The following is a 24,389-nucleotide window of genomic DNA, read 5'->3' on the forward strand; positions in this document are numbered from 1 at the left end:
CTTGTGGCACTCCACTGGTCACAGGCCTCCAGTCTGAAAAACAACCCTCCACCACCACCCTCTGTCTTCTACCTTTGAGCCAGTTCTGTATCCAAATGGCTAGTTCTCCCTGTATTCCATGAGATCTAACCTTGCTAACCAATCTCCCATGGGGAATTTTGTCGAACGCCTTACTGAAGTCCATATAGATCACATCTAATGCTCTGCCTTCATCAATCTTCTTTGTTACTTCTTCAAAAAGCTCAATCAAGTTTGTGAGACATGATTTCCCACGCACAAAGCCATGTTGACTATCCCTAATCAGTCTTTGCCTTTCCAAATACATGTACATCCTGTCCCTCAGGATTCCCTCCAACAACTTGCCCACCACCGAGGTCAGGCTCACCGGTCTATAGTTCCCTGGCTTGTCTTTACTGCCTTTCTTAAACAGTGGCAACGCGTTTGCTAACCTTCAGTCTTCCGGCACCTCACCTGTGACTATCGATGATACAAATATCTCAGCAAGAGACCCAGCAATCATTCTCTAGCTTCCCACAGAGTTCTTGGGTACACCTGATCAGGTCCTGGGGATTTATCCACCTTTACCGTTTCAAGACATCCAGCACTTCCTCCTCTGTAATCTGGGCATTTTGCAAGATGTCACCATCTATTTCCCTGCAGTCTATACCTTCCATATCCTTTTCCACAGTAAATACTGATGCAAAATATTCATTTAGTATCTCCCCCATTTTCTGTGGCTTCACACAAAGGCCGACTTGCTGATCTTTGAGGGGCCCTATTCTCTCCCTAGTTACCCTTTTTGTCCTTAATATATTTGTAAGAACCCTTTGGGTTCTCCTTAATTCTATTTGCCAAAGCTATCTCATGTCCCCGTTCTGCCTCCTGATTTCCCTCTTAAGTATACTCCTACTTTCTTTATACTCTTCTAAGGATTCACTCGATCTATCCTGTCTATACCTGACATTTGCTTCCTTCTTTTTCTTAACCAAACCCTCAATTTCTTTAGTCATCCAGCATTCCCTATACCTACCAGCCTTCCCTTTCACCCTGACAGGAATCTACTCTTTCTGGACTCTTGTTATCTCATTTCTGAAGGCTTCCCATTTTCCAGCCGTCCCTTTACCTGCGAACATCTGCTTCCAATCAGTTTTCGAAAGTTCTTGCCTCATACCATCAAAATTGGTCTTTCTCCAATTTAGAACTTCAACTTTTAGATCTGGTCTATCCTTTTCCATCACTACTTTAAAACAAATAGAATTATGGTCGTTGGCCCCAAAGTGCGCCCCCACTGACGCCTCAGTCACGTGCCCTGCCTTATTTCCCAAGAGTAGGTCACGTTTTGCACCTTCTCTAGTAGGTACATCCATATACTGACTCAGAAAATTGTCTAGTACACACTTAAGAAATTCCTCTCCATCTAAACCTTGAACACTATGGCAGTCCCAGTCGATGTTTGGAAAGTTGAAATCCCCTACCATAACTACCCTAATTTTCTTACAGATAGCTGAGATCTCCTTACAAGCTTGTTTCTCAATTTCCCTCTGAATATTGGGGGGTCTATAATACAATCCCAATAAGGTGATTGTCCCTTTCTTATTTCTCAGTTCCACCCAAATAACTTGCCTGGATGTATTTCCGGGAATATCCCCCCTCAGCACAGCTGTAATGCTATTCCTTATCAAAAAATGCTACTCCCTCTCCTCTCTTGCCTCTCTTTCTATCCTTCCTGTAGCAGTTGTAAAATAAAAAATATTCATTTAGTATCTCCCATCTCATGTGTTTTCACACATGGGCAGCCTTTCTGATGTTTATTGGTCCCTATTTTCTCCATAGTTGCCCTTTTGTCCTTAATGTATTTATAGAATCCCTTTGGATCTCCTTAATTCTATTTGCCAAAGCTATCTCATGTTCCCTTTCTGCCATCCTGATTTCCCTCTTAGGTATACTCCTTTTGCCTTTATACTGTTCTGGACATTCACCCGTTTTCTGCTGTCTGCACCTGACATACACTTCCTCCTTACTCTTAACCAAATTTCAATTTCTCTACTCATCCAGCATTCCCTACACCTCCCAGCCTTGCCCTTCTCCCTAACAGGAACACATTTTCTCTGGACTCTATCTCATTTTTGAAGGCTTCCCATTTTGCAGCTGTGCCTTTTACTTGCAAACATCCGCCCCCCAATCAACTTTTGAAAGTTCTTGCCTAATACTGTCGACATAAGTGCTCATGAACACACGCACAGCCATTACTGTCAGTGTGTTGAAATTGTGACAGAATGGTTGTGTGATGAATGCTGTACTTTTAATGTGTTATAGATGTGATACTAATACGAAGAATCGTTTTGTTTCATATTTGGCTCTAAAATGCATTAGATGAAGCTAAATCACCATAATTTTCCTGTCATAATGAGGATATAACTTCATTGTTAGTGAGCTCATTATGCTTTACGAGCCAGATAACGACACTATCTGTGAACATGGAATGTATCCATTTACTGTCCTTATTCAGGGTGCTCTTTCCAGGCGGTGTTGCTTCTGTTCTGAATTCCAGATATGCTGAGATTTCAGCCATCATTTATAACTTTACACTGAAGGTAACAAAATAGTACTGATTGTATAGATATAATTAATAAAATACAGATGTACTGTTTAAATGAGGTATTAGATTAAATGTTTGAGGCTTGCTTATTTTAAGCCATTTTTATTTTAACACTCAGTCTTTCATTTTAATAATTTTCCTTTTGATATCTATTCCAATGTATGACATACAAACCAAGAGCAGGAGTAGGCCATTTGACCCCTGTGCTCCACCTTTTGACTGACCATAAGATAAATGAGTAGAATAGGCCATTCAGCCCATCGGGTGGGATTTCGTGATCATTTTATGATAGGGACAGGAGTGCTTAGGGTAAGGGTCTACCTGCTCTGCCCTTCAGTAGGATCCTGGCTGATCTGGTATTCCTCATGCCCACTCATCATTGCTCCAATCCCAACATCCTTGAGTGGGCAAATCAATTATTTTGTTCTGTGATGGAGCGGGCTTCAAGTTTGAGCCCTTCAAGTTTGAGCCCTTCAAGTTTGAGCCCTTCAAGTTTGAGCCCTTCAAGTTTGAGCCCTTCAAGTTTGAGCCCTTCAAGTTTGAGCCCTTCAAGTTTGAGCCCTTCAAGTTTGAGCCCTTCAAGTTTGAGCCCTTCAAGTTTGAGCCCTTCAAGTTTGAGCCCTTCAAGTTTGAGCCCTTCAAGTTTGAGCCCTTCAAGTTTGAGCCCTTCAAGTTTGAGCCCTTCAAGTTTGAGCCCTTCAAGTTTGAGCCCTTCAAGTTTGAGCCCTTCAAGTTTGAGCCCTTCAAGTTTGAGCCCTTCAAGTTTGAGCCCTTCAAGTTTGAGCCCTTCAAGTTTGAGCCCTTCAAGTTTGAGCCCTTCAAGTTTGAGCCCTTCAAGTTTGAGCCCTTCAAGTTTGAGCCCTTCAAGTTTGAGCCCTTCAAGTTTGAGCCCTTCAAGTTTGAGCCCTTCAAGTTTGAGCCCTTCAAGTTTGAGCCCTTCAAGTTTGAGCCCTTCAAGTTTGAGCCCTTCAAGTTTGAGCCCTTCAAGTTTGAGCCCTTCAAGTTTGAGCCCTTCAAGTTTGAGCCCTTCAAGTTTGAGCCCTTCAAGTTTGAGCCCTTCAAGTTTGAGCCCTTCAAGTTTGAGCCCTTCAAGTTTGAGCCCTTCAAGTTTGAGCCCTTCAAGTTTGAGCCCTTCAAGTTTGAGCCCTTCAAGTTTGAGCCCTTCAAGTTTGAGCCCTTCAAGTTTGAGCCCTTCAAGTTTGAGCCCTTCAAGTTTGAGCCCTTCAAGTTTGAGCCCTTCAAGTTTGAGCCCTTCAAGTTTGAGCCCTTCAAGTTTGAGCCCTTCAAGTTTGAGCCCTTCAAGTTTGAGCCCTTCAAGTTTGAGCCCTTCAAGTTTGAGCCCTTCAAGTTTGAGCCCTTCAAGTTTGAGCCCTTCAAGTTTGAGCCCTTCAAGTTTGAGCCCTTCAAGTTTGAGCCCTTCAAGTTTGAGCCCTTCAAGTTTGAGCCCTTCAAGTTTGAGCCCTTCAAGTTTGAGCCCTTCAAGTTTGAGCCCTTCAAGTTTGAGCCCTTCAAGTTTGAGCCCTTCAAGTTTGAGCCCTTCAAGTTTGAGCCCTTCAAGTTTGAGCCCTTCAAGTTTGAGCCCTTCAAGTTTGAGCCCTTCAAGTTTGAGCCCTTCAAGTTTGAGCCCTTCAAGTTTGAGCCCTTCAAGTTTGAGCCCTTCAAGTTTGAGCCCTTCAAGTTTGAGCCCTTCAAGTTTGAGCCCTTCAAGTTTGAGCCCTTCAAGTTTGAGCCCTTCAAGTTTGAGCCCTTCAAGTTTGAGCCCTTCAAGTTTGAGCCCTTCAAGTTTGAGCCCTTCAAGTTTGAGCCCTTCAAGTTTGAGCCCTTCAAGTTTGAGCCCTTCAAGTTTGAGCCCTTCAAGTTTGAGCCCTTCAAGTTTGAGCCCTTCAAGTTTGAGCCCTTCAAGTTTGAGCCCTTCAAGTTTGAGCCCTTCAAGTTTGAGCCCTTCAAGTTTGAGCCCTTCAAGTTTGAGCCCTTCAAGTTTGAGCCCTTCAAGTTTGAGCCCTTCAAGTTTGAGCCCTTCAAGTTTGAGCCCTTCAAGTTTGAGCCCTTCAAGTTTGAGCCCTTCAAGTTTGAGCCCTTCAAGTTTGAGCCCTTCAAGTTTGAGCCCTTCAAGTTTGAGCCCTTCAAGTTTGAGCCCTTCAAGTTTGAGCCCTTCAAGTTTGAGCCCTTCAAGTTTGAGCCCTTCAAGTTTGAGCCCTTCAAGTTTGAGCCCTTCAAGTTTGAGCCCTTCAAGTTTGAGCCCTTCAAGTTTGAGCCCTTCAAGTTTGAGCCCTTCAAGTTTGAGCCCTTCAAGTTTGAGCCCTTCAAGTTTGAGCCCTTCAAGTTTGAGCCCTTCAAGTTTGAGCCCTTCAAGTTTGAGCCCTTCAAGTTTGAGCCCTTCAAGTTTGAGCCCTTCAAGTTTGAGCCCTTCAAGTTTGAGCCCTTCAAGTTTGAGCCCTTCAAGTTTGAGCCCTTCAAGTTTGAGCCCTTCAAGTTTGAGCCCTTCAAGTTTGAGCCCTTCAAGTTTGAGCCCTTCAAGTTTGAGCCCTTCAAGTTTGAGCCCTTCAAGTTTGAGCCCTTCAAGTTTGAGCCCTTCAAGTTTGAGCCCTTCAAGTTTGAGCCCTTCAAGTTTGAGCCCTTCAAGTTTGAGCCCTTCAAGTTTGAGCCCTTCAAGTTTGAGCCCTTCAAGTTTGAGCCCTTCAAGTTTGAGCCCTTCAAGTTTGAGCCCTTCAAGTTTGAGCCCTTCAAGTTTGAGCCCTTCAAGTTTGAGCCCTTCAAGTTTGAGCCCTTCAAGTTTGAGCCCTTCAAGTTTGAGCCCTTCAAGTTTGAGCCCTTCAAGTTTGAGCCCTTCAAGTTTGAGCCCTTCAAGTTTGAGCCCTTCAAGTTTGAGCCCTTCAAGTTTGAGCCCTTCAAGTTTGAGCCCTTCAAGTTTGAGCCCTTCAAGTTTGAGCCCTTCAAGTTTGAGCCCTTCAAGTTTGAGCCCTTCAAGTTTGAGCCCTTCAAGTTTGAGCCCTTCAAGTTTGAGCCCTTCAAGTTTGAGCCCTTCAAGTTTGAGCCCTTCAAGGTGGAGGTTCTTCAAAGGACGAAACCATTAGGTAGACACCCATATACTAAAGCTGAAATACAATTGTAAGCACTCAATGCTTTATTAACCTTAGGCATTAGGCTGTTGTGTACAGGGAGAAAGTGAGGACTGCAGATGCTGGAGATCAGAGCTGAAAATGTGTTGCTGGAAAAGTGAAGCCCTTCTTCAGGGTCAAACATCGATTCTCCTGCTCCTTGGATGCTGCCTGACCTGCTGCTCCTGTTGTGTACAGTCCAGACCCTTGCCCTAAGCACTGCTGCCCCATCACAAGATGACAACTGAATCCCACCCTTGCCTGTCATGCAAGAACAATTGTTGTCAACCTGGAAAGATAGAGCACAGTTGCCAAAGTAACAGTAACAGGTCGGGGGTGGGGTGAGAGGGGTCGTGGTCGGGTGGGGGAATGGAGTGGGTATGGGAGTGGGGGGTGGTTCTTGGGTGGGTTGGGGTGGGGTGGGGGGTCTGGGGTTGGGGTGGGGTGGGGGGTCTGGGGTGGGGGTGCAGGGCTGTGTGGTTATCCAGCCCACCCTGAGGGACCCTGGCCACTGGTCCCTCTCATTATCCATGTTCTGTTCCTCAGAGATGGATGAGGACATGTCTTGTTGGGTAGGCCTCTTGATGGCAGACATTAGGGACATCCTTAGGTGCCTGTGGGAGTTAAAAGAGAGAATGTTGTATCAGAGGATTATGCATTGTGGCAGGTGAATAAACAGTTACGTTGTGGGTTAATATTGCAATGCAGTGAGCAATGGTTCTTCCTCAGTGGCCAGGGCTTGTATGTCTCTGCATCCCCACAGGACCTCTCCTGGATTTGAGAAACCAAATGATGGGCACCCACTCACCATCCTGGCTGTTTTGGCCCTGCCTTTGAGCCTGTGGGGCATTTGTTTCCTCAACTGATATAAGGGGAGGAATAGATTGTCATCAAAGTGTCTTGCACAGTTGCCAGAGGTGGTGCAGGTGGAGGAAAGGTTGTTCCCTGAGTGAACGAGTCGGCAGTGCTGAGGGCATGCTGGGTCAGTGGTTGGGGTGGGGTGGGGGTGGGGGGTCAGGGGTGAGGGGGTTAGTGAGGGAAGATGCTACACTTAATAATGAAAGTGACATTGCGTGAGTGGGGAGGAGATGAGACATAGATTGGGTCTGAGGTAACTAAGAGAAGATAGTGAACTCGCCCTGCTGGAGTGGAGATGGTCATTCACCATCTTCCTGCGCTGTTAGATAATGTTTCTCCTGATGGCTGAGACTGTGCTGACCCAGATAGTGACCATTGACCAGGCTGGAATGGTTTGGTGGTATTTTGTCCTCCTAGAGGAACAGGACATTCTGCCTCTGTACCATCCTATCCACGAGGACGTCTCGAATCACGTCCACAAAATGGAGCACCAATCTTCCCATCTGCTGTTCCATCCATCAGTAGTAGACAAGCAGAAAGCTAGAAGAACACAGCAAGCCAGGCAGCATCAGGAGTTGGAGAAGTTGACGTTTCGGGTATAACCCTCCATCCATCGTTGTGGTGCGCTGTGCAGGTTGGCTAGGGAGTGCTGCTGCTAGTCTGAGTGCACAACAGACTTTTCAATATGGCTCCAACAACATGGATGCTGGTGTGTTCCAGGTGAGCTGGGGCACTGCTGACAATCTCTGTCCACAGCAAATTGGGCTAACTTATATCGGACAAGTAGGTACCATAGGGGCATGATAGATAGTTGATGAGGCCTATCTGACCCAATTACTTCAGGAACAAAACACAGAAATTGCTGGTGAAACTCAGCAGACATGGTAGCATCTGTAGAAAGAAAGCAGAGTTAACATTTCAAATCTGGCAATTCTTCATCAGATTTTGATAGAGGTGCTAATTGCCCTGAATAGGCTTTGTGTGTAAATTACTCAATTACAAACACCAAAGTGATTTACTCATGGTGATTAATAGATGAAAAAAAAACCAAGAGTGATTTGGTGAATTTGGGAAAAGTAAATGTTCACCTGTCTGTAAGAGAACTTTCGGATATAAAAAAAAAGGAGCTATTAATATTTATCTGATTTATCAGGCAAACGATAAAGGTGTCCATTTCCCTGTATGGGCCATTTGTCTTGGGTTTCAGGAACTAATAGTTCTTACCAGTGGAGAAAATATTCTTACCAGAACCAACACGATTAATCTGGCTCTGCCTTTGAATTTTACAAAAGGTGAGTTGCTGAAAATTCCCTTCAGCTATTTGTTAGTGTTATTCTTAGAACATAGAAAAGTACAGCACAGAACAGCCTCTTTGCCCAAGATGTTGTGCCGAAGATTATTCCTAATCTAAAATAACATAACCTAACCAACACATCCCTCAATTCACTGCTCTCCATGTGCATGTCCAGCAGTCGCTTAAATGTCCCCAATGACTCTGCCACCACCATCACCGCTGGCAACGCATTCCATGCATTCACAACTCTCCTGCATAAAAAAACCTACTTTAAAACTATGACCCTTCATGCCAGTCAATCCTGCCCTGGGGAAAAGTCTCCGGCTGTTGACTCTATCCATGCCTCTCATTACATTGTATGCCTCAATCAGGTCACCTCTCTTCCTCCTCCTCTCCAGAGAAAAAAATCCAAGCTTCGTCAATCTCTCTTTGTAAGACAAGCCCTCCAGTCCAGGCAGCATCCTGGTAAACCTTCTTTGCACCCTCTCCAAAGCCTCTGTATCTTTCCTATAATAGGGCGACCAGAACTGGACACACTATTCCAAGTGTGGTCTCTACAGGGACTTGTAGAGCTGCAGCAAAACCTGGCGGCTCTTAAAGTCGATCCCCCTGTTAATGAAAGCCAAACCATCATATGCTTTCTTGACAATCCTATCCACTTGGGTGGCAACTTTGAGGGATCTATGCATTTGAATACCAAGATCGCTCTGTTCCTCCACACTGCCAAGAATCCTGTCTTTAATCCTATATTCAGCATTCGAGTTCAACCTTCCAAAATGCATCACTTCGCATTAATCCAGGATGAACACTATCTGCCATTTCTCAGCCCAGCTCTGCATCCTATCTATGTCGCGCTGCAGTTTGCAATAGCCCTTGATACTATCTAACCTTTGTGTCATTGGCAAGTTTACTAACCCACCCCTCAACCTCCTCATCCAAGTCATTTATAAAAACTACAAAGAGCAGAGGCCCAAGAACACAGCCCTGTGGGACACCACTCACCACTGACCTCCAGGCAGAATACTTTCCATCTATACTCTGCCTTCAGTCAGCCAACCAATTCTGAATCCAGACGGTCCAATCTCCTGTATCCCATACCTCCTGACTTTATGAATCGGTGCTGGGTCCACTACCTTTCATCATTTATATAAATGATTTGGATGCGAGCATAAGAGATATAGTTTGTAAGTTTGCTGATGACACCAAAATTGGAGGGGTAGTGGACAGCGAAGAAGGTTACCTCAGATTACAACAGGATCTGGACCAGATAGGCTGATGGGCTGAGAAGTGGCAGATGGAGTTTAGTTTAGATAAATATGAGGTGCTGCATTTTGGGAAAGCAAATCTTAGCAGGACTTATACACTTAATGGTAAGGTCCTAGGGAGTGTTGCTGAACAAAGAGACCTTGGAGTGCAGGTTCATAGCTCCTTGAAAGTGGAGTCGCAGGTAGATAGGATAGTGAAGAAGGAGTTTGATATGCTTTCCTTTATTGGTCAGAATATTGAGTACAGGAGTTGGGAGGTCATGTTGCGACTGTACAGGACATCAGTTTGGCCATTGTTGGAATATTGTGTGCAATTCTGGTCTCCTTCCTATCAGAAAGATATTGTGAAACTTGAAAGGGTTCAGAAAAGATTCACACGGATGTTGCCAGGGTTGAAGGATTTGAGCTACAGGGCGAGGTTGAATAGGCTAGGGCTGTTTTCCCAGGAGCTTCGGAGGCTGAGGGGTGACCTTATAGAGATTCATAAAATCATGAGGGACATGGATAGGATAAATAGACAAGGTCTTTTCCCTGGGGTGGGGGAGTTCAGAACTAGAGAAGCATAGGTTTAGGACAAGAGGGGAAAGATACAAAAGAGACCCAAGGGATAACGCTTTCACTCAGAAGGTGGTATGTGTATGGAATAAGCTGTCAGAGGAAATGGTGGAGGCTGGTACAATTCCAACATTTAAAAGGCATCTGAATGGGTATGTGAATAGAAAGGGTTTGGAGAGATGTGGTACAGGTGCTGGCAGGTGGGACTAGATTGGGTTGGGATATCTGGTTGGCATGGACGAGTTGGACCGAAGGGTCTGTTTCCGTGCTGTACATCTCTATGACTCTATGAATGAGCCTACCATTGGGAACCTTATCATGCCTTGCTGAAGCCCATATACACCACATCCACTGCTCGACCTTCGTCAACCTGTCTCGTCATGTCCTCAAAGAACTCAATAAGATTTGTGAAACGTGACCTGCCCCTCACAAAGCCATGCTGACTGCCTTTAATCACGATTCTTTTCCAAATAGTCATAATTCCTATCCCTCCGAATTCTTTCCAAAACCTTGCTGACCACACATATTAGACTGACTGGTCTGTAATTGCCAGGGATTTCCCTATTCCTCTTCTTGAAAATTGGAACAACATTTGCCTCCCTCCAATTCTTCAGTAAAACCCCTGTGGACAGTGAGGAAGCAAGGATCTTTGCCAGCGGTTTAGTAACCTCCTTTCTCGCTTCCTGGAGCAATCTAGGATAAATCTGGTCTGACCCTGGGGACATATCAATCTTATCATCATACCATCATAGACATATTTCGAGTGATAACAACTGATTTGTTATCAAACTTCCTGCTGGCCAGATATTCTTTGCATTGGGTACTGTTTTGTTGCAATTTCTTATTTTTCAAAAAAAACCTAATATATTTTTAAGACAGTAAAATGTGTAACTTCCTGTATCTGCTTTGTGCAGGTGAGTTTAATGGATGTTCATGGTAGATTTTTACATCGTCATAATCAGGTCATTAGAATATTTTATTTCAAGAAAGGCTAATTTTACATTTTAAACAATAGAAATAGCATATAAAAATAGTTTCCAGAGTCACCTTGTTAATTCATTGCTAGCCAATAGCAGGCAAACTGGTATGTGCCCTCTATATTAGTCACAAAGGAGGCTGCTCTGAATTCAATTACTTCTGAGAAAACATGATGGATCCTATTTAAAGTGAGAGATCTCGGAACATAGGAGCAGGTATATGCCAACTTTATTATTCGCAATCATAGTTGATCGTCTGTCTCATATTCCTGTGCTAACTTCCTGTTCTTTGGTATGAACTTATTGAATGACTGAGCTACCTCTGCTGTCTGGGTTAGCGAATTCCAAAGGATCACCACCCTGTGAATGACAAAAGTCCTCCTATTCTCATTCCAAAACTGACTTGTCTTTATCTGAGCTATGTACTCTGGTTCTAGTCCCCATAGCAGGGGAAACATTCATTCTGGAGCCACTGAATTAATCCCTGTAACAACTGTATAAATTCCTATGAGATTGCTTGTCAATCTCCCAAACACTAGGGAATAATGACTCTGAAACTTAAATCATCCCATATGACAGTTTTGCTAACCCAGGAATCATTGAGATGAACTTCCACTGCAAGTTTCTAATGGCAAGTTTATCCTTCCTCAGTCATAGGGATCAGAACTCCAGGTGCAATCTTAGCTGTATTCCATAGAATTAAGATTTCTTAATCCCTGTAGGTCAATCCTGTTGTGAAAAAGGCTATCATATTGTTTACCTTCCAAATTGCTTACAGGGCTGAAAATGTGTTGCTGGAAAAGCGCAGCAGGTCAGGCAGCATCCAAGGAACAGGAGAATCGATGTTTCGGGCATAAACCCTTCTTCAGGAATGAGGAGAGTGTGCCAAGCAGGCTAAGATAAAAGGTAGGGAGGAGGGACTTGGGGGAGGGGCATTAGAAATGCGATAGGTGGGAGGAGGTCAAGGTGAGGGTGATAGGCCGGAGTGGGGTGGGGGCGGAGACGTCAGGAAGAAGATTGCAGGTTAGGAAGGCGGTGCTGAGTTTGAGGGATTTGACTGAGACAAGGTGGGGGGAGGGGAAATGAGGAAACTGGAGAAATCTGAGTTCATCCCTTGTGGTTGGAGGGTTCCTAGGTGGAAGATGAGGCACTCTTCCTCCTACCGTCGTGTTGCTATGGTCTGGCGATGGAGGAGTCCAAGGGCCTGCATGTCCTTGGTGGAGTGGAAGGGGGAGTTGAAGTGTTGAGCTAAGGGGTGGTTGGGTTGGTTGTTCCGGGTGTCCCAGAGGTGTTCTCTGAAACGTTCCGCAAGTAGGTGGCCTGTCTCCCCAATATAGAGGAGGCCACATCGGGTGCAGCGGATGCAATAAATGATGTGTGTGGAGGTGCAGGTGAATTTGTGGCGGATATGGAAGTATCCCTTGGGGCCTTGGAGGGAAGGTGTGGGCACAAGTTTTGCATTTCTTGCGGTTGCAGGGGAAGGTGCCGGGAGTGGAGGTTGGGTTGGTGGGGGGTGTGGACCTGACAAGGGAGTCACGGAGGGAGTGGTCTTTTCGGAACGCTGATAGGGGAGGGAAGGGAAATGTATGGAGTCCGTTTGGAGGTGGCAGAAATGACGGCGGATGATACGCTGTACATGGAGTTTGGTGGGGTGGTAGGTGATGACCAGTGGGGTTCTGTCCTGGTGGCGGTTGGAGGGGCGGGGCTCAAGGGCGGCCTTCCTAACCTGCAATCTTCTTCCTGACCTGTCCGCCCCCACCCCACTCCGGCCTATCACCCTCACCTTGACCTCCTTCCACCTATCACATTTCCAACGCCCCTCCCCCAAGTCCCTCCTCCCTACCTTTTATCTTAGCCTGCCGGACACACTTTCCTCATTCCTGAAGAAAGGCTTATGCCCAAAACGTTGATTTTCCTGTTCCTTGGATGCTGCCTGACCTGCTGCGCTTTTCCAGCAACACATTTTCAGCTCTGATCTCCAGCATCTGCAGTCCTCACTTTCTCCTCGAAAATTGCTTACTGGACCAACAAGTTAGCTTTCAGTGACTAATGAACAAGGCCACCTATGTTCCTTTGTGCATGAATACCTTCTAAATTATTATCAGATAAGAAACACTCTATAGCTTAGTTTTTTCCTATCAAGATGGATAACTTCACACTTACCCACAATGTATTACATCTGCCACTCTCTCTGCTCACTCACTCAGCCTAAGTCCCCTTGTAGCCTCTTTGCATCCTCCTTACATTCCTGATGAAGGTCCTGCCTGAAATGTCGACTCTCCTGCTCCTCGGATGCTGCCTGACCTTCTGTACTTTTTCCAGTGCCACGTTTTATCGATTCTTCCTCACAGCACACGTTCATACCTCATCCCAATACCTAGTATTGTATCATCTGCATACTTGCATCATTGATATAGATTGTGAATCAAAGAAATTCATACTGGAGGCATCCCACTGACTACAACCTGCCAATTTGAGAGTGACCTGTTTATATTTTCTGCCTTAACCATGCTAAATGAATTGTCCCTAATCTTAGGGGCTATAATTTTGTTTACTAATCTCCTGTATGGGACTTTATCAGTAACTCTCTCAAAATTCAGATACAACAATGGTTCCCCCTCACTAAAAGGACAAGACTTCCCCTTCATAAATCCATTTGATTCTGTCTAACCAGACAATTATTTTGCAAATATCCAGTAATCACATTCTTTATAATAGATTCTAGTATTTTCCATACTACTGACATCAGGCTAATAGGTCTTACAGTTCCTACGTTTTATCTCCTGCACTTTTCTTACACAATGTGGTTGGATTTGTAACATTTCAATCTGCAGACATCATTGAAAAAACAAGACACTGGAAAAAACCTTTGCAGGGAATTCTAGCATAATTGATTCTCCTTTGAGTAACGATGTTTTATCAAAATTTAACATAGCAGTCACTTTCAGTGGTGACCGACATAAAGTTGTGAGATACTCTTTTAAGCAGAACAGCTCAGGAAAGTCTGAGTGCGCATCCTTAAAGAGAGTTGTCACTGTTGTATATGTTGACCAAACCACTACCAAATCATTGACATAGAGTACTTCTACAAATCCTCTTTATTAGTCTTTCAAAGAAAACATTAATCAAATTCAATAGCCCCTGGTGGGGCACTGTCATGTAAACAAAATTTAATGGTTAATGAAAACTTACAAAACTGGAATGGAAACGTAAAATCAAATAAAATCAAAATATTCTTGTCTGTGTAGCCGTGCACCCCAGCACCTGTGGTGTCTACCAGGCAATCCTCATTTCTGTATTGAGTTTAAGGACCTATTTGGTCAACAGTGGTGGAGGATGTGCCTCTTAATGAGAAGAGGAACTTGTCTCAACAATATGTAGTTTATTGCATGATAGCAGTAGGTACATGTTACATTGACCAATTAGACATAATAACCAAAACAATTAGTTTGATGTTACACCTGTCTCCATTGGAATCTGGAGCTAGACTCCTCTGTTTCCATCTGAGACTGTGAAATCTTCAGGTCGAATGGAGCTTAGTGCAGTCTTCAACATGAACACTTACAGATCTGTTCCCTTTGTGCAACACTTTGCTCATGAGAAAGGCTTTTCAAAAACAGCTACCGTTTTACCAAAAGACTGCAGGTAATTTGAAAGTGCTGTGGCCGCAGCAGTGAGAAGAAATCTCTCTCTTTTTTTCCCCCTCCCCCTCCCGCTCCCCCCCCTCCCCCTCCCGCTCCCCCCCCTCCCCCTCCCCCTCCCCCCCTCCCCCTCCCTCCCCCCCCCTCCCCCTCCCCCTCCCGCTCCCCCCCCCTCCCCCTCCCGCTCCCCCCCCTCCCCCTCCCGCTCCCCCTCCTCCCCCTCCCGCTCCCCCTCTCACTCTCTTTCTCTCTCTAAGCCTGCTGTGCTTACTGAATCTCCCTTTGTAAACAAACACTAACTCTACAGCTAGAGAAGCCATTACACTGTTGAATTCTGACTTCAAGTTTTCAACCTTTGTACCTCAAAGAGAAACCTTCAAGCAGTAACAGGCCTGCAATGATAATGGACTGAACTGACTTTGTTTTTTCAGTTACTTTTATTTGAATCTACTTTTAATCTTAGATAAAATTTGATACAAATAACTGCATTGTATTTTTAACTTTATATCTTTTGGCTTTATTTATGTAATAAAACAGCCCTAGATCTTATTTAAATGTAAAGCTTTGCTGCTCATTATGTTTAGAATTAGAGGAAAAGGGAGCAAAATGACCGATGCTGCAGATATGCCTAACGTCATGACAATGTTTAGGCAATATTTGCTGCTGTGCCACATCAGCAAATCAGTAATGATGATCTGACTAAGTTAGATGGCTTGTCACACAGATTTTGGTATGGAACATTATTTAATTGAAAATTGTCACAGGAATTACATTTTGTTTGACTTCCTGAATAATGAAAGCATCAGTACTGAAGATACCCTCTACATTATTGAAATACTTTGTGCAATAATATTGCAGGTGTCACATTGCTCATGGAGACTGATTTACTGCAATATGTCCACAGAACTGATGCATCTTTGTATACTTAATAGATATGACTTGAATTTCATCAATATTTAATTAAAACATGTTGCCCTTACCAGGTCTGATATTTTCAACAGTTTAATATTTGATTATAACATGAATGTCTATAATCACTGGCCATGAGTGACCAGAATTCTAAACAGGAAGAATTAATAATTAAGTTATTTAAGGAACAGTTGAGTAAATGTTTGTTTTAGTTTCTGTTATTTTGTTCAGCTGGTCTGCATAGTCGGACGTTCAAGAAGTTTCCTAAAAACCTGTTACAAGCATTACAAATCCGACCTCTGACGGGACACTACCACTATTGGGGCGTATCCATGAAGGTAGGATTTAGGCAGTTTTCTCAACTATCTTTCTTTTATTAAATATTGAGTCATAGAGATGTGCAGCATTGAAATTAACCCTTCTGTCCAACTAAATTAATGTAGTCCCATTTGTCAGCAATTGGCCTATATCCCTCTGATTGCTTCCTATTCACATATCCATCCAGATGCCTTTTACATGTTGTAATTGTACCAGCCTCCACAATTTCCTATGATAGTTCGTTCCATGCGGACACCACCCTCTGTGAAAAACTTGCCCTTTAGGTTCCTTCTAAATCTCACCTGAAACCTATGCCCTCTAATTTTTGGACTCCCCTCTCCTAGGGAAAATACCTTGATTATTCACCCTAACCATGCCCCTCATGATTTTATAAACTTCTGAGGTCAGTCTATTCAGCCTCTCCATACAGCTCAAACCTTTCAACCTTGGCAACATCCTTGTAAATCTTCTCTGAACCCTTTCAAGTAAATTTGAATGACCCCTAAATTTTAGGTACATGGTTCTTTACTATACTTGTTCTAAGTTCAAAAGTAAAACACGTCAGTAAATATTTTTTGTTGTCTTTTGAGATGATTTTTCTCAATTTAAATTAAATTTTAAAAAATAATCAAAGTTTAAATGATGAAATGTGATCAGTTATTTATCTAGTTGGGAATGAAAGTAGAAATTCCAAAATTGAGCCCTATCTACCACTTTTAAAGAGATCCTGGCTTATAATGACTGAGCAAAATTATGTCATTATCTTACATTTGCAGAGGAACTTCAGTTATCTGAAGGACATAGGTGGGGGGAGTATTTAGTCTGGTTAATCGAGTGCCGGATAACATAGCCATGCTTCAGGACCTTGCAATCTTGTTTGGGTAATCTGAAATTAAGTTAATCGAATGCTGTGTATGTTACACCACTTCTTAATGGTTTCTCTCAATTCTCATTTAAGTTCTCTTTACTGGGAAAACTGACCTTGTTTGGGTCAAGTTTAAACCTCACTCTGAAACCTGTTGGTAATTTTAAGAAGAGAATCACAGGAGCAACAAGAGGGAATAAACCTTGCTTTGGGCAATGCATGAGCATAGTGTTTTGTTGGGAATTTTTGAACGAGTTCTTGAATCCCTGTGAACAAATCAGGAGCGAACTATTTGTGTAAAAAACAATCTAAGAAAACCATCATGTTTGTCCCAGTTTCACAGACTAACAAGTAGCACATTTTAAAAAAAATGCACTGAAAAGTTTGCAACCCTGTGGATGGGGAAGATAACTTCTCACTTCATTCGTTTGAAATTAAGAGCCATTAACGTGTACAACATCCACGTAATGCAGACAACATCCTACCCATTTAAAAGGAAGAACTGCAGAAGCAGGAAATCCAAAACTTCAATTGCGGGAGAAACTCAGCAGGTTTCACAGTATCTATGAAGAGAGAAGCACAGTTAAAGTTTTGAGTCCAGTGACCCTTCTTCAGAACTGTTTTTGTTCCAAAACTCTACCTGTGATGGGTTACCAAGATTCTTCATGGTTCTCAACATTAAATTAAAATACAGCTAGATTTTACAAATACTGTAGAGTCAATGGTACTTTATAATTGTACAACTTCCATTATCTCAAATGAAAATAGACTTTATAATTTGGTTGCACAATATTGGTTCTGCTATAGGAATGTTTTCATCGTTTACTTCCATCATTCTAATTATAGTTCTTATATGATAAATTTTAGAATTTTACAAACAACAAAAAGTTGAATAACTTCTACAGAATCTTGACTACAAATATGGACAATCAAAGAGTGGAATATGTGTCCACTGTGGAAGGTAAATTAAAATAATTATTGCTGAACTGAAATATCTATCAATAAACCATTTGAATAAAACATACAGATTATATGTTTCATACGTAACTTCAACCTGAACATTTATTTTTATATGCAGAAGTAGGGAGGGAATTCTTAAGCAGGGTACTAGTGAAATCACTTGTGAACAATATTGTCTTATTTAAGGAAAGATGAAAAGTTATCTGCATTGGTCAGGAATGAAGAGTTGAGGTTGCATTGAGGTCAGCCATGACCTTTTTGAATGGCTGAACAGGGTTGAGGGACTGTAAGGCCTTTACTGAAAGATGATTTTCAGTGTTGGAGGTTCCTCCAGTGTAATTGGTGAATTTCCAACCTGCTGTTTCTTCATATGTTCAGATACCCTTATTTAATCATACACATTAAGAAAACTGATCATTGCACTATTTTAGTTCAGTTTTGTTTTAGTATTCCAACCTCCTACCCCACTTTTAATGTAATTTATGATTCACTAAGCTGTCAGCTGAAGCAGAGCAGTCACTGGCAAGTGATTGAGCAGGCTAAAGCATGATTATTATTCTGCAGCTCGACACTATTAGCTATCATGCTTCACACTTCGTTCCAAAAGCTTTACATTCTACCACATGCTTTCTCTAATTAGAGCTACAATATGTTGATGGTATAATTAGATCACCAGAATATTACTGCTTAATTCTTTATGTTTGATTCTCTGCTGAGTGCCACAACCTCTGCTGTCGGTAGGGAAAATGGTCAATCCAGAATCCAATCCACAAGGAGAGGGGACTGGCCTTGATTTTTGACAGCAATTTGATCCACAAGTGGTCATCGAACCAACTAGCCTTCTTTGGAGTCCAAGTTTCTACAGCAACATACACTTTTATATGCATTTTGTACTCCAGAACTACAACAGTAATGATAAAAGCTGCTGCATTCAAATAAAAATTGGATCAAGTTGATTGTCATGCTGTATCTAGGTAATTCGTTATATGGAAACTATTGCAATATATTAAGACATAATGAAGCACAACATGTATTTAAGCTCAGTCTTTCCAAACCTTCATGCTGAATGTCAGAAAGGTATTCAACATGAACATCACAGCTAGACCAGATTCTTTAACAGCTTCCTCATTTCCCCTTCCCCCACCTCATCCTAGTTTCAAACTTCCAGCTCAGCACACTCTCCTTGACTTGTCCGGACTTGTCGAACCTGCCTATCTTCTTTTCCACCTATCCACTCCACCCTCTCCTCCTTGACCTATCACCTTCATCTCCTCCTCCACTCACCCATTGTACTCTATGCTACTCTCACCCCACCCCCACCCTCCTCTAGCTTATCTCTCCACGCTTCAGGCTCACTGCCTTTATTCCTGATGAAGGGCTTTTGCCCGAAACGTCGATTTCGCTGCTCGTTGGATTCTGCCTGAACTGCTGTGCTCTTCCAGCACCACTAATCCAGTATTTGGTTTTCAGCATCTGCAGTTATTGTTTTTACCTTAGCCATGAATATATTGACTGGTGGAGCAGGCTCAAGGGGCTGAATGATCTCCTCCTCTTCCAGCTTTCAATGTTTCTATGTTTAGTCAAAACTTCCAGCAGTGGTCACTGGATGGTGAAAGGCAAGATCCTGATTATTATCAGGTTACTGGCTGAGATCAGGTAACTGAGGAAAGACGATGAACTAAACTATGCACATGCCTGCTATTTGCTGAATAAGATTTCTGAGCATTCAGGGGTGTCCTGATGTTTTCTTCTTTTACATTATAGCTGTCTGGAACTTACATGTTAATAGAGCTCTTGAAGAGTAGAAAACATGATTAAATGAACAAGAAATTGAACTTTTTAAACACAGCTTGCTGATAATAAAGTAACTGCTTTACAGGCGGTACTCCATCTGTATATGTTATCTTTTGATCTCTTTTAGTGCGAAAAAAGAATTATTGATTTTTCCCTATCTTGTATATATGGAGTATGAGGCAATGCAGTTTGGAAGGATTAATAAAACAAGATGTACACAATGAATAGTGAGATTAAGAAGCAAAGGTGGATCTTGCTGTGCATGCCCATAGATCCATAAGGCAACAAGAAAGCTGGATAGATTGCTTAAGAAGGCATTTGAATTTGCCTTTGTTGAGACATGGGATACAAGAGGAGGGAGGTTATGGTGAAACATTATAAGATATTATTAGGCCACAGCTGGAATACTGTGTGCAGTTCTGGTCATCACTGATAGAAAGGGTGTGACGACACTGAAGAGATGCAGAGGAGATTCACCACAATGTCATCTAGACTGAAGTAATTCAGCTAAGAAGATATATTAGTTGGATTTCCTTAGAGCAACGAAGGCTGAGGGTGTCACCTGATTGAGATGCACAAAATTATGAAGGACATAAGTAGGATTCCCCCGGGTAGAGCCATAGATTTAAGGTGAAGAGCAGGAGGTATAGATGTAACTTAAGGAGAAATTGTTTCCCCCAGAGGGTGATAGGTGTCTGGAACTCACTGCCTGAAATATTGGTAGAGGCGGGAACAATCATAACATTTAACAGATATTTAGATGATCACTTGAAATACCATTGAGTATGAAGTGCTGAAAAATGGGAGCAGAATCGATAGGTGGTAGCTGATTGCTGCTGGCATAATGTGCTCCATTCCATTCTCTTTAACTATATGATTCGATGTGGTATGGACTTGGAGCATCAAAGACTCATCATCCACCCTATATATTTTGTGCTGCTGTTAAATTAACATGGAAAAACACATCTGATGTATTTCAATGACTACAAAAGTGAATCTAAAAAGGCACTCTGCCTTGAAGCGACTGTATTTTTTATAATTATGAACTTTTGCATCTCTAAACAATCTTTATTTACTTTTGCTGCTGTATTTAGGTCTGCTGTCAAGTTAAAGTTTGTCATGTTTTTACCTTGGATATTTTCAACAATAGCCTCTTGGATGTAGGTTTGCTCGCTGAGTTGGAAGGTTCATTTTTAGATGTTTCGTCACCATACTAGGTAACATCATCAGTGAGCCTCTGGATGAAGCGCTGGTGGCATGGCCCATTTTCTATTTGTGTATTTAGGTTTCCTTGGGTTGGTGATGTCATTTCCTGTGCTGACATAATTTCCTGTTCTTTTTCTCAGGGGTTGGTAAATGGGATCCAAGTCAATGTGTTTGTTGATAGAATTCCGGTTGAAATGCCATGCTTCTTGGAATTCTCATACATGTCTTTGTTTGTCTTGTCCTAGGATGGATGTGTTGTCCCAGTCGAAGTGGTATCCTTCGTCATCCATATGTGAGGATACTAGTGAGAGAGCGTCATGTCTTTTTGTGGCTAGTTGATGTTCATTTATCCTGGTGGCTAGTTTTCTGCCTGTTGTTCACAGCTCTTGCAAGGTATTTTGTAAATTACATTAGTTTTGTTTGTTGTCTGTATAGGGTCTTTCAAGTTCATTAGCTGCTGTTTTAGTGTGTTGGTGGGTTTGTAGTCTACCATGATGTCAAAAGGTCTGAGTACTCTGGCAGTCATTTCCGAAATGTCTTTGATGTAGGGGAGATAGGCCTACTGAAAAAACTTCGGAAATCTGGAGAAATAATTAAGACCGACTTCCAAAAAATGAAACCAGACGGATCCAACACACCACGCTTCTATGGATTACCCAAAATTCACAAACCAGGAACACCCCCTCAGACCCATAGTCTCACTACCTGGAACACCAACTTACAGATCGGCAAAGGAGCTACACCAAACACTAAAACACTTAGTAGAAGACTCACCCCACTCCATCCACTCCACCCAAGAATTCTTCAAGACCATCAAAGACACCAAGATAGAAGACGATGAAATAAAGGTCTCCTTTGACATAACAGCCCTGTTCACATCCATCAACATCAACCTGGCCAAGGAAACACTGACTATGTTATTAGAAGAACCAAAGACATACACCAAACACCACCAACTTCATCACCAAGAACATCATCATCAAGCTAGTGAACCTATTACTTACCACTCACTTCACCTTCAACAATAAAACCTACAGACAAACCAATGGAACACCCATGGGATCCCCGATGTCAGGGTTCTTAGCAAAGGCAGTAATGCAGAGACTTCAACAAACAGCTCTGCCAACCATCCAACCCAAACTTTGGCTCCGCTACATGAATGACACCTTCATCATCACTAAATGAAACAAATTAGAGGAAACCTTCAAGACCATCAATAATACCCTTACTGGCATAAAATTCACTAAAGAGGAGGAAAACAACAAAAACTGCCATTCCTAGATGTCACAGTGGAGCGAACAGCAAATGGGGAACTTCAAACCGGCTTCTACAGAAAAACAACACATATGGACCAAATATTGAACTACAGAAGTAATCACCCCAACATCCACAAATGAAGCTGCATTAAAACATTATTTCAATGAGCCACCACATACTGCAGCACAGAGGAAAATCACCAATACAGCATATTCAAAAAGAATGGGTACCCAATGAACACAGTCCCCCAGTTTCTCAGCAACAAATCCAAACAAGCAGACAAAACACATCCAGAAACCCTAGCCACTCTCCCCTACATCAAAGACATCTCAGAAATGACTACCAGACTACTCAGACCCTTGGCATCATGGTAGCCCACAAACCCACCAACACACTAAAACAGCAGCTAATGAAATTGAAAGACCCTATACAGATAACAAACAAAACTAATGTAATTTACAAAATACCTTGCAAGAACTGTTACAACCACCAAATTGGACAAACAGGCAAAAAAACTAGCCAGCAGGATACATGAACATCAACTAGCCACAAAAAGACATGACCCTCTCACTAGTATCCTCACATACGGATGAGGAAGGACACCATTTCAACTGGGCCAACGCATCCATCCTAGGACAAGCCAAACAAAGACATGTACGAGAATTCCTAGAAGCATGGCATTCCAACCGGAACTCTGTCAACAAACACATTGACTTGGATCTCATTTACCAACCCCTGAGACAAAGAACAGGAAATTGTGTCACCACAGGAATTGACATCACCAACCAAAGGAAACTAAATACACAAATAGAAAGCAGGCCATGCCACCAGTCCTTCATCTGGATGCTCGCTGTTGGTGTTACCTAATATAGTGACGAAATGTCCAAACACTAACCTTCCAGCTCAGTGAGCAAACCTACATCCAGAGCCTCAACCTGAGCTACAAATCTTTACAAAACTCGCTAATAGATCCTCCTTGTAGTGTACAGTCAGCAATTGTAATTTGAAGAACTGTTGGTGTTGGTATTCCTTGTTGATCTGATTATTTGTTATTTGAATACAGCTATTAAATACCCTATTTATGCAGTTCAGTGGCACCCTGAGAGAAGCCCTTATGAGTGGAATGCAACATTGAATATCCCACATTTCTCTGAAGCTGTTAAAGTCGCCTGGTATTTAGCTGATTTTTTTGTTAATGAAGGTATGTTAGACAGCAGAAGTAATTTATAGCTTTAATGGTTTATTTTCTGTGCATATTCTTGTGTTCTAACTGATAACATTTGCTGGCTTTAAGTGTAAATTTAGGAAATCATTAACAAGATACTTTTGCCACTGCGAACTGTTTGTATTTTGTTTTTCAGCACGGTGGAACTTCAATCATTTCTCTAATACAACAGAAGAAGAGAAGGCATTGATTTATAACTATACACCCATGTACACTGGAAACATTTCCAGATTTGAGCAGGTTTATTTAATTGATTAGAATTATTTCAACTTGTCTCAGTCAGTCAATTAAATCTGATATACCCACCATGTTGTACACCGCCCATTCTTTGTGTTCTGTTAATACAAACTGATTATTGGGTGCAAAAACTGAAATTGTTGGCCAAATGCAACAGCATCTATTGGAAGAAAACAGAGTCAATGTTGGGTTCGGTGACACTGTCACAGATATTGCCAGACTTGCTGAGTTTCATATCATAGAATGCCTACAGTATGGAAGGAAGCCATTCAATCCATACCATTCCTCTGATGAGCATCCTACCCAGACCCAGATCCATAATTCCATATTTCCCATGGCTAATCTACCTATCCTGCACATCCCTAGGCATAATTGGCAATTTAGCATAGCCAATCCAACTAGCCTGCTCATCTTTGAACTGTGGGAAGAAACCAGGGCACCCAGAGGAAACCCACAAGGACATGGGCCGAATATATAAACTTCACATAGTCACCAGAACGTGGAATGGACCAGGCTCCCTGGCTCTGTGAGGCAGCAGTGCTAACCACTGGGTCACTCTGCCACCCTTTCTTTCAGGATTTCTATTTTTGTTTCAGATCTAACACTAACCCTAACCTCTCTTTTCTGATTACTGGGTGTATGTTTATCAAAGTATGGGGAAATTAGTAACTTTATTTTAATCAAAACTGTTTAAAATCAATGTTATGAAATTTTCCAAATGGAATTTAAACTTTATAAGTTTCTATAATATTTAATTTTGTGTCAGCTCTGATTGGCAGAGATTAGGCACTGAGCTTTCTATTTTCACATCCCTGTTCTATCTCCTCACGTTGCTATACAGATCCAGACACGTCACATTTCTGTTTCTGTACTTGCTGCACCCTTTTTGTACAAAAGGTTATCAAATCCACTGCTCTCTCTTTCAGAATGCAGCAATAATCTTTAACAAATCCAGGAATTCACAACACCTTCAACACTTTTAAAAAACCCACACCATTTAGTGACTAAACACTACCTGAAAAATTAAGTTTCAGTCACAGGAGAATTTTGGGCATGAGCTTTTATGACCAGTTAAAGCTGACAGTGAGCAGGTGAGTCTTTGTTAGAAGATCTCCAGGACACCTCTGCAGGAGTTCCTCAGGGTAGTGCGCAAGGTCCAACCATCTTCACCTTCTTCATCCATGACCTTCATAAGGTCAGAATGGGATGGTCGTCAATGATTGCACAGTGTTCAGCACTGTTTGTGACACCTCAGATACTGAAGCAGTCCATGGTCAAATGCAACACAATCTGGTCAATATCCAGGCTTGGTCTGACAAGTGGCATGTAAC

At 42.4% G+C, this 24,389-nt stretch overlaps 1 protein-coding gene across 4 annotated transcripts in view; it reads left to right on the forward strand.

The window, feature by feature from the left end:
• LOC140477507 (gamma-glutamyl hydrolase-like) overlaps window positions 1-23,127 on the forward strand; it is a 46,764-nt gene extending 23,637 nt beyond the window's left edge. Inside the window, exons 4-9 of one of the 4 annotated variants that reach the window (XM_072571545.1) lie at window positions 2,510-2,594; window positions 7,709-7,847; window positions 15,428-15,534; window positions 17,247-17,340; window positions 22,660-22,797; window positions 22,958-23,127. In XM_072571545.1, coding sequence (XP_072427646.1) covers window positions 2,510-2,594; window positions 7,709-7,847; window positions 15,428-15,534; window positions 17,247-17,340; window positions 22,660-22,797; window positions 22,958-23,079 — 685 coding nt within the window. In that variant the 3' untranslated portion in view covers window positions 23,080-23,127. The remainder of the gene's footprint in view (window positions 1-2,509; window positions 2,595-7,708; window positions 7,848-15,427; window positions 15,535-17,246; window positions 17,341-22,659; window positions 22,798-22,957) is intronic. The other 3 variants (XM_072571546.1, XM_072571547.1, XM_072571548.1) reach the window with 3 other exon arrangements.
• Window positions 23,128-24,389: the final 1,262 nt, after the last annotated feature.

Source organism: Chiloscyllium punctatum, chromosome 5 (genome assembly GCF_047496795.1).
Source record: "Chiloscyllium punctatum isolate Juve2018m chromosome 5, sChiPun1.3, whole genome shotgun sequence".
Lineage (NCBI taxonomy): Eukaryota > Metazoa > Chordata > Chondrichthyes > Orectolobiformes > Hemiscylliidae > Chiloscyllium > Chiloscyllium punctatum.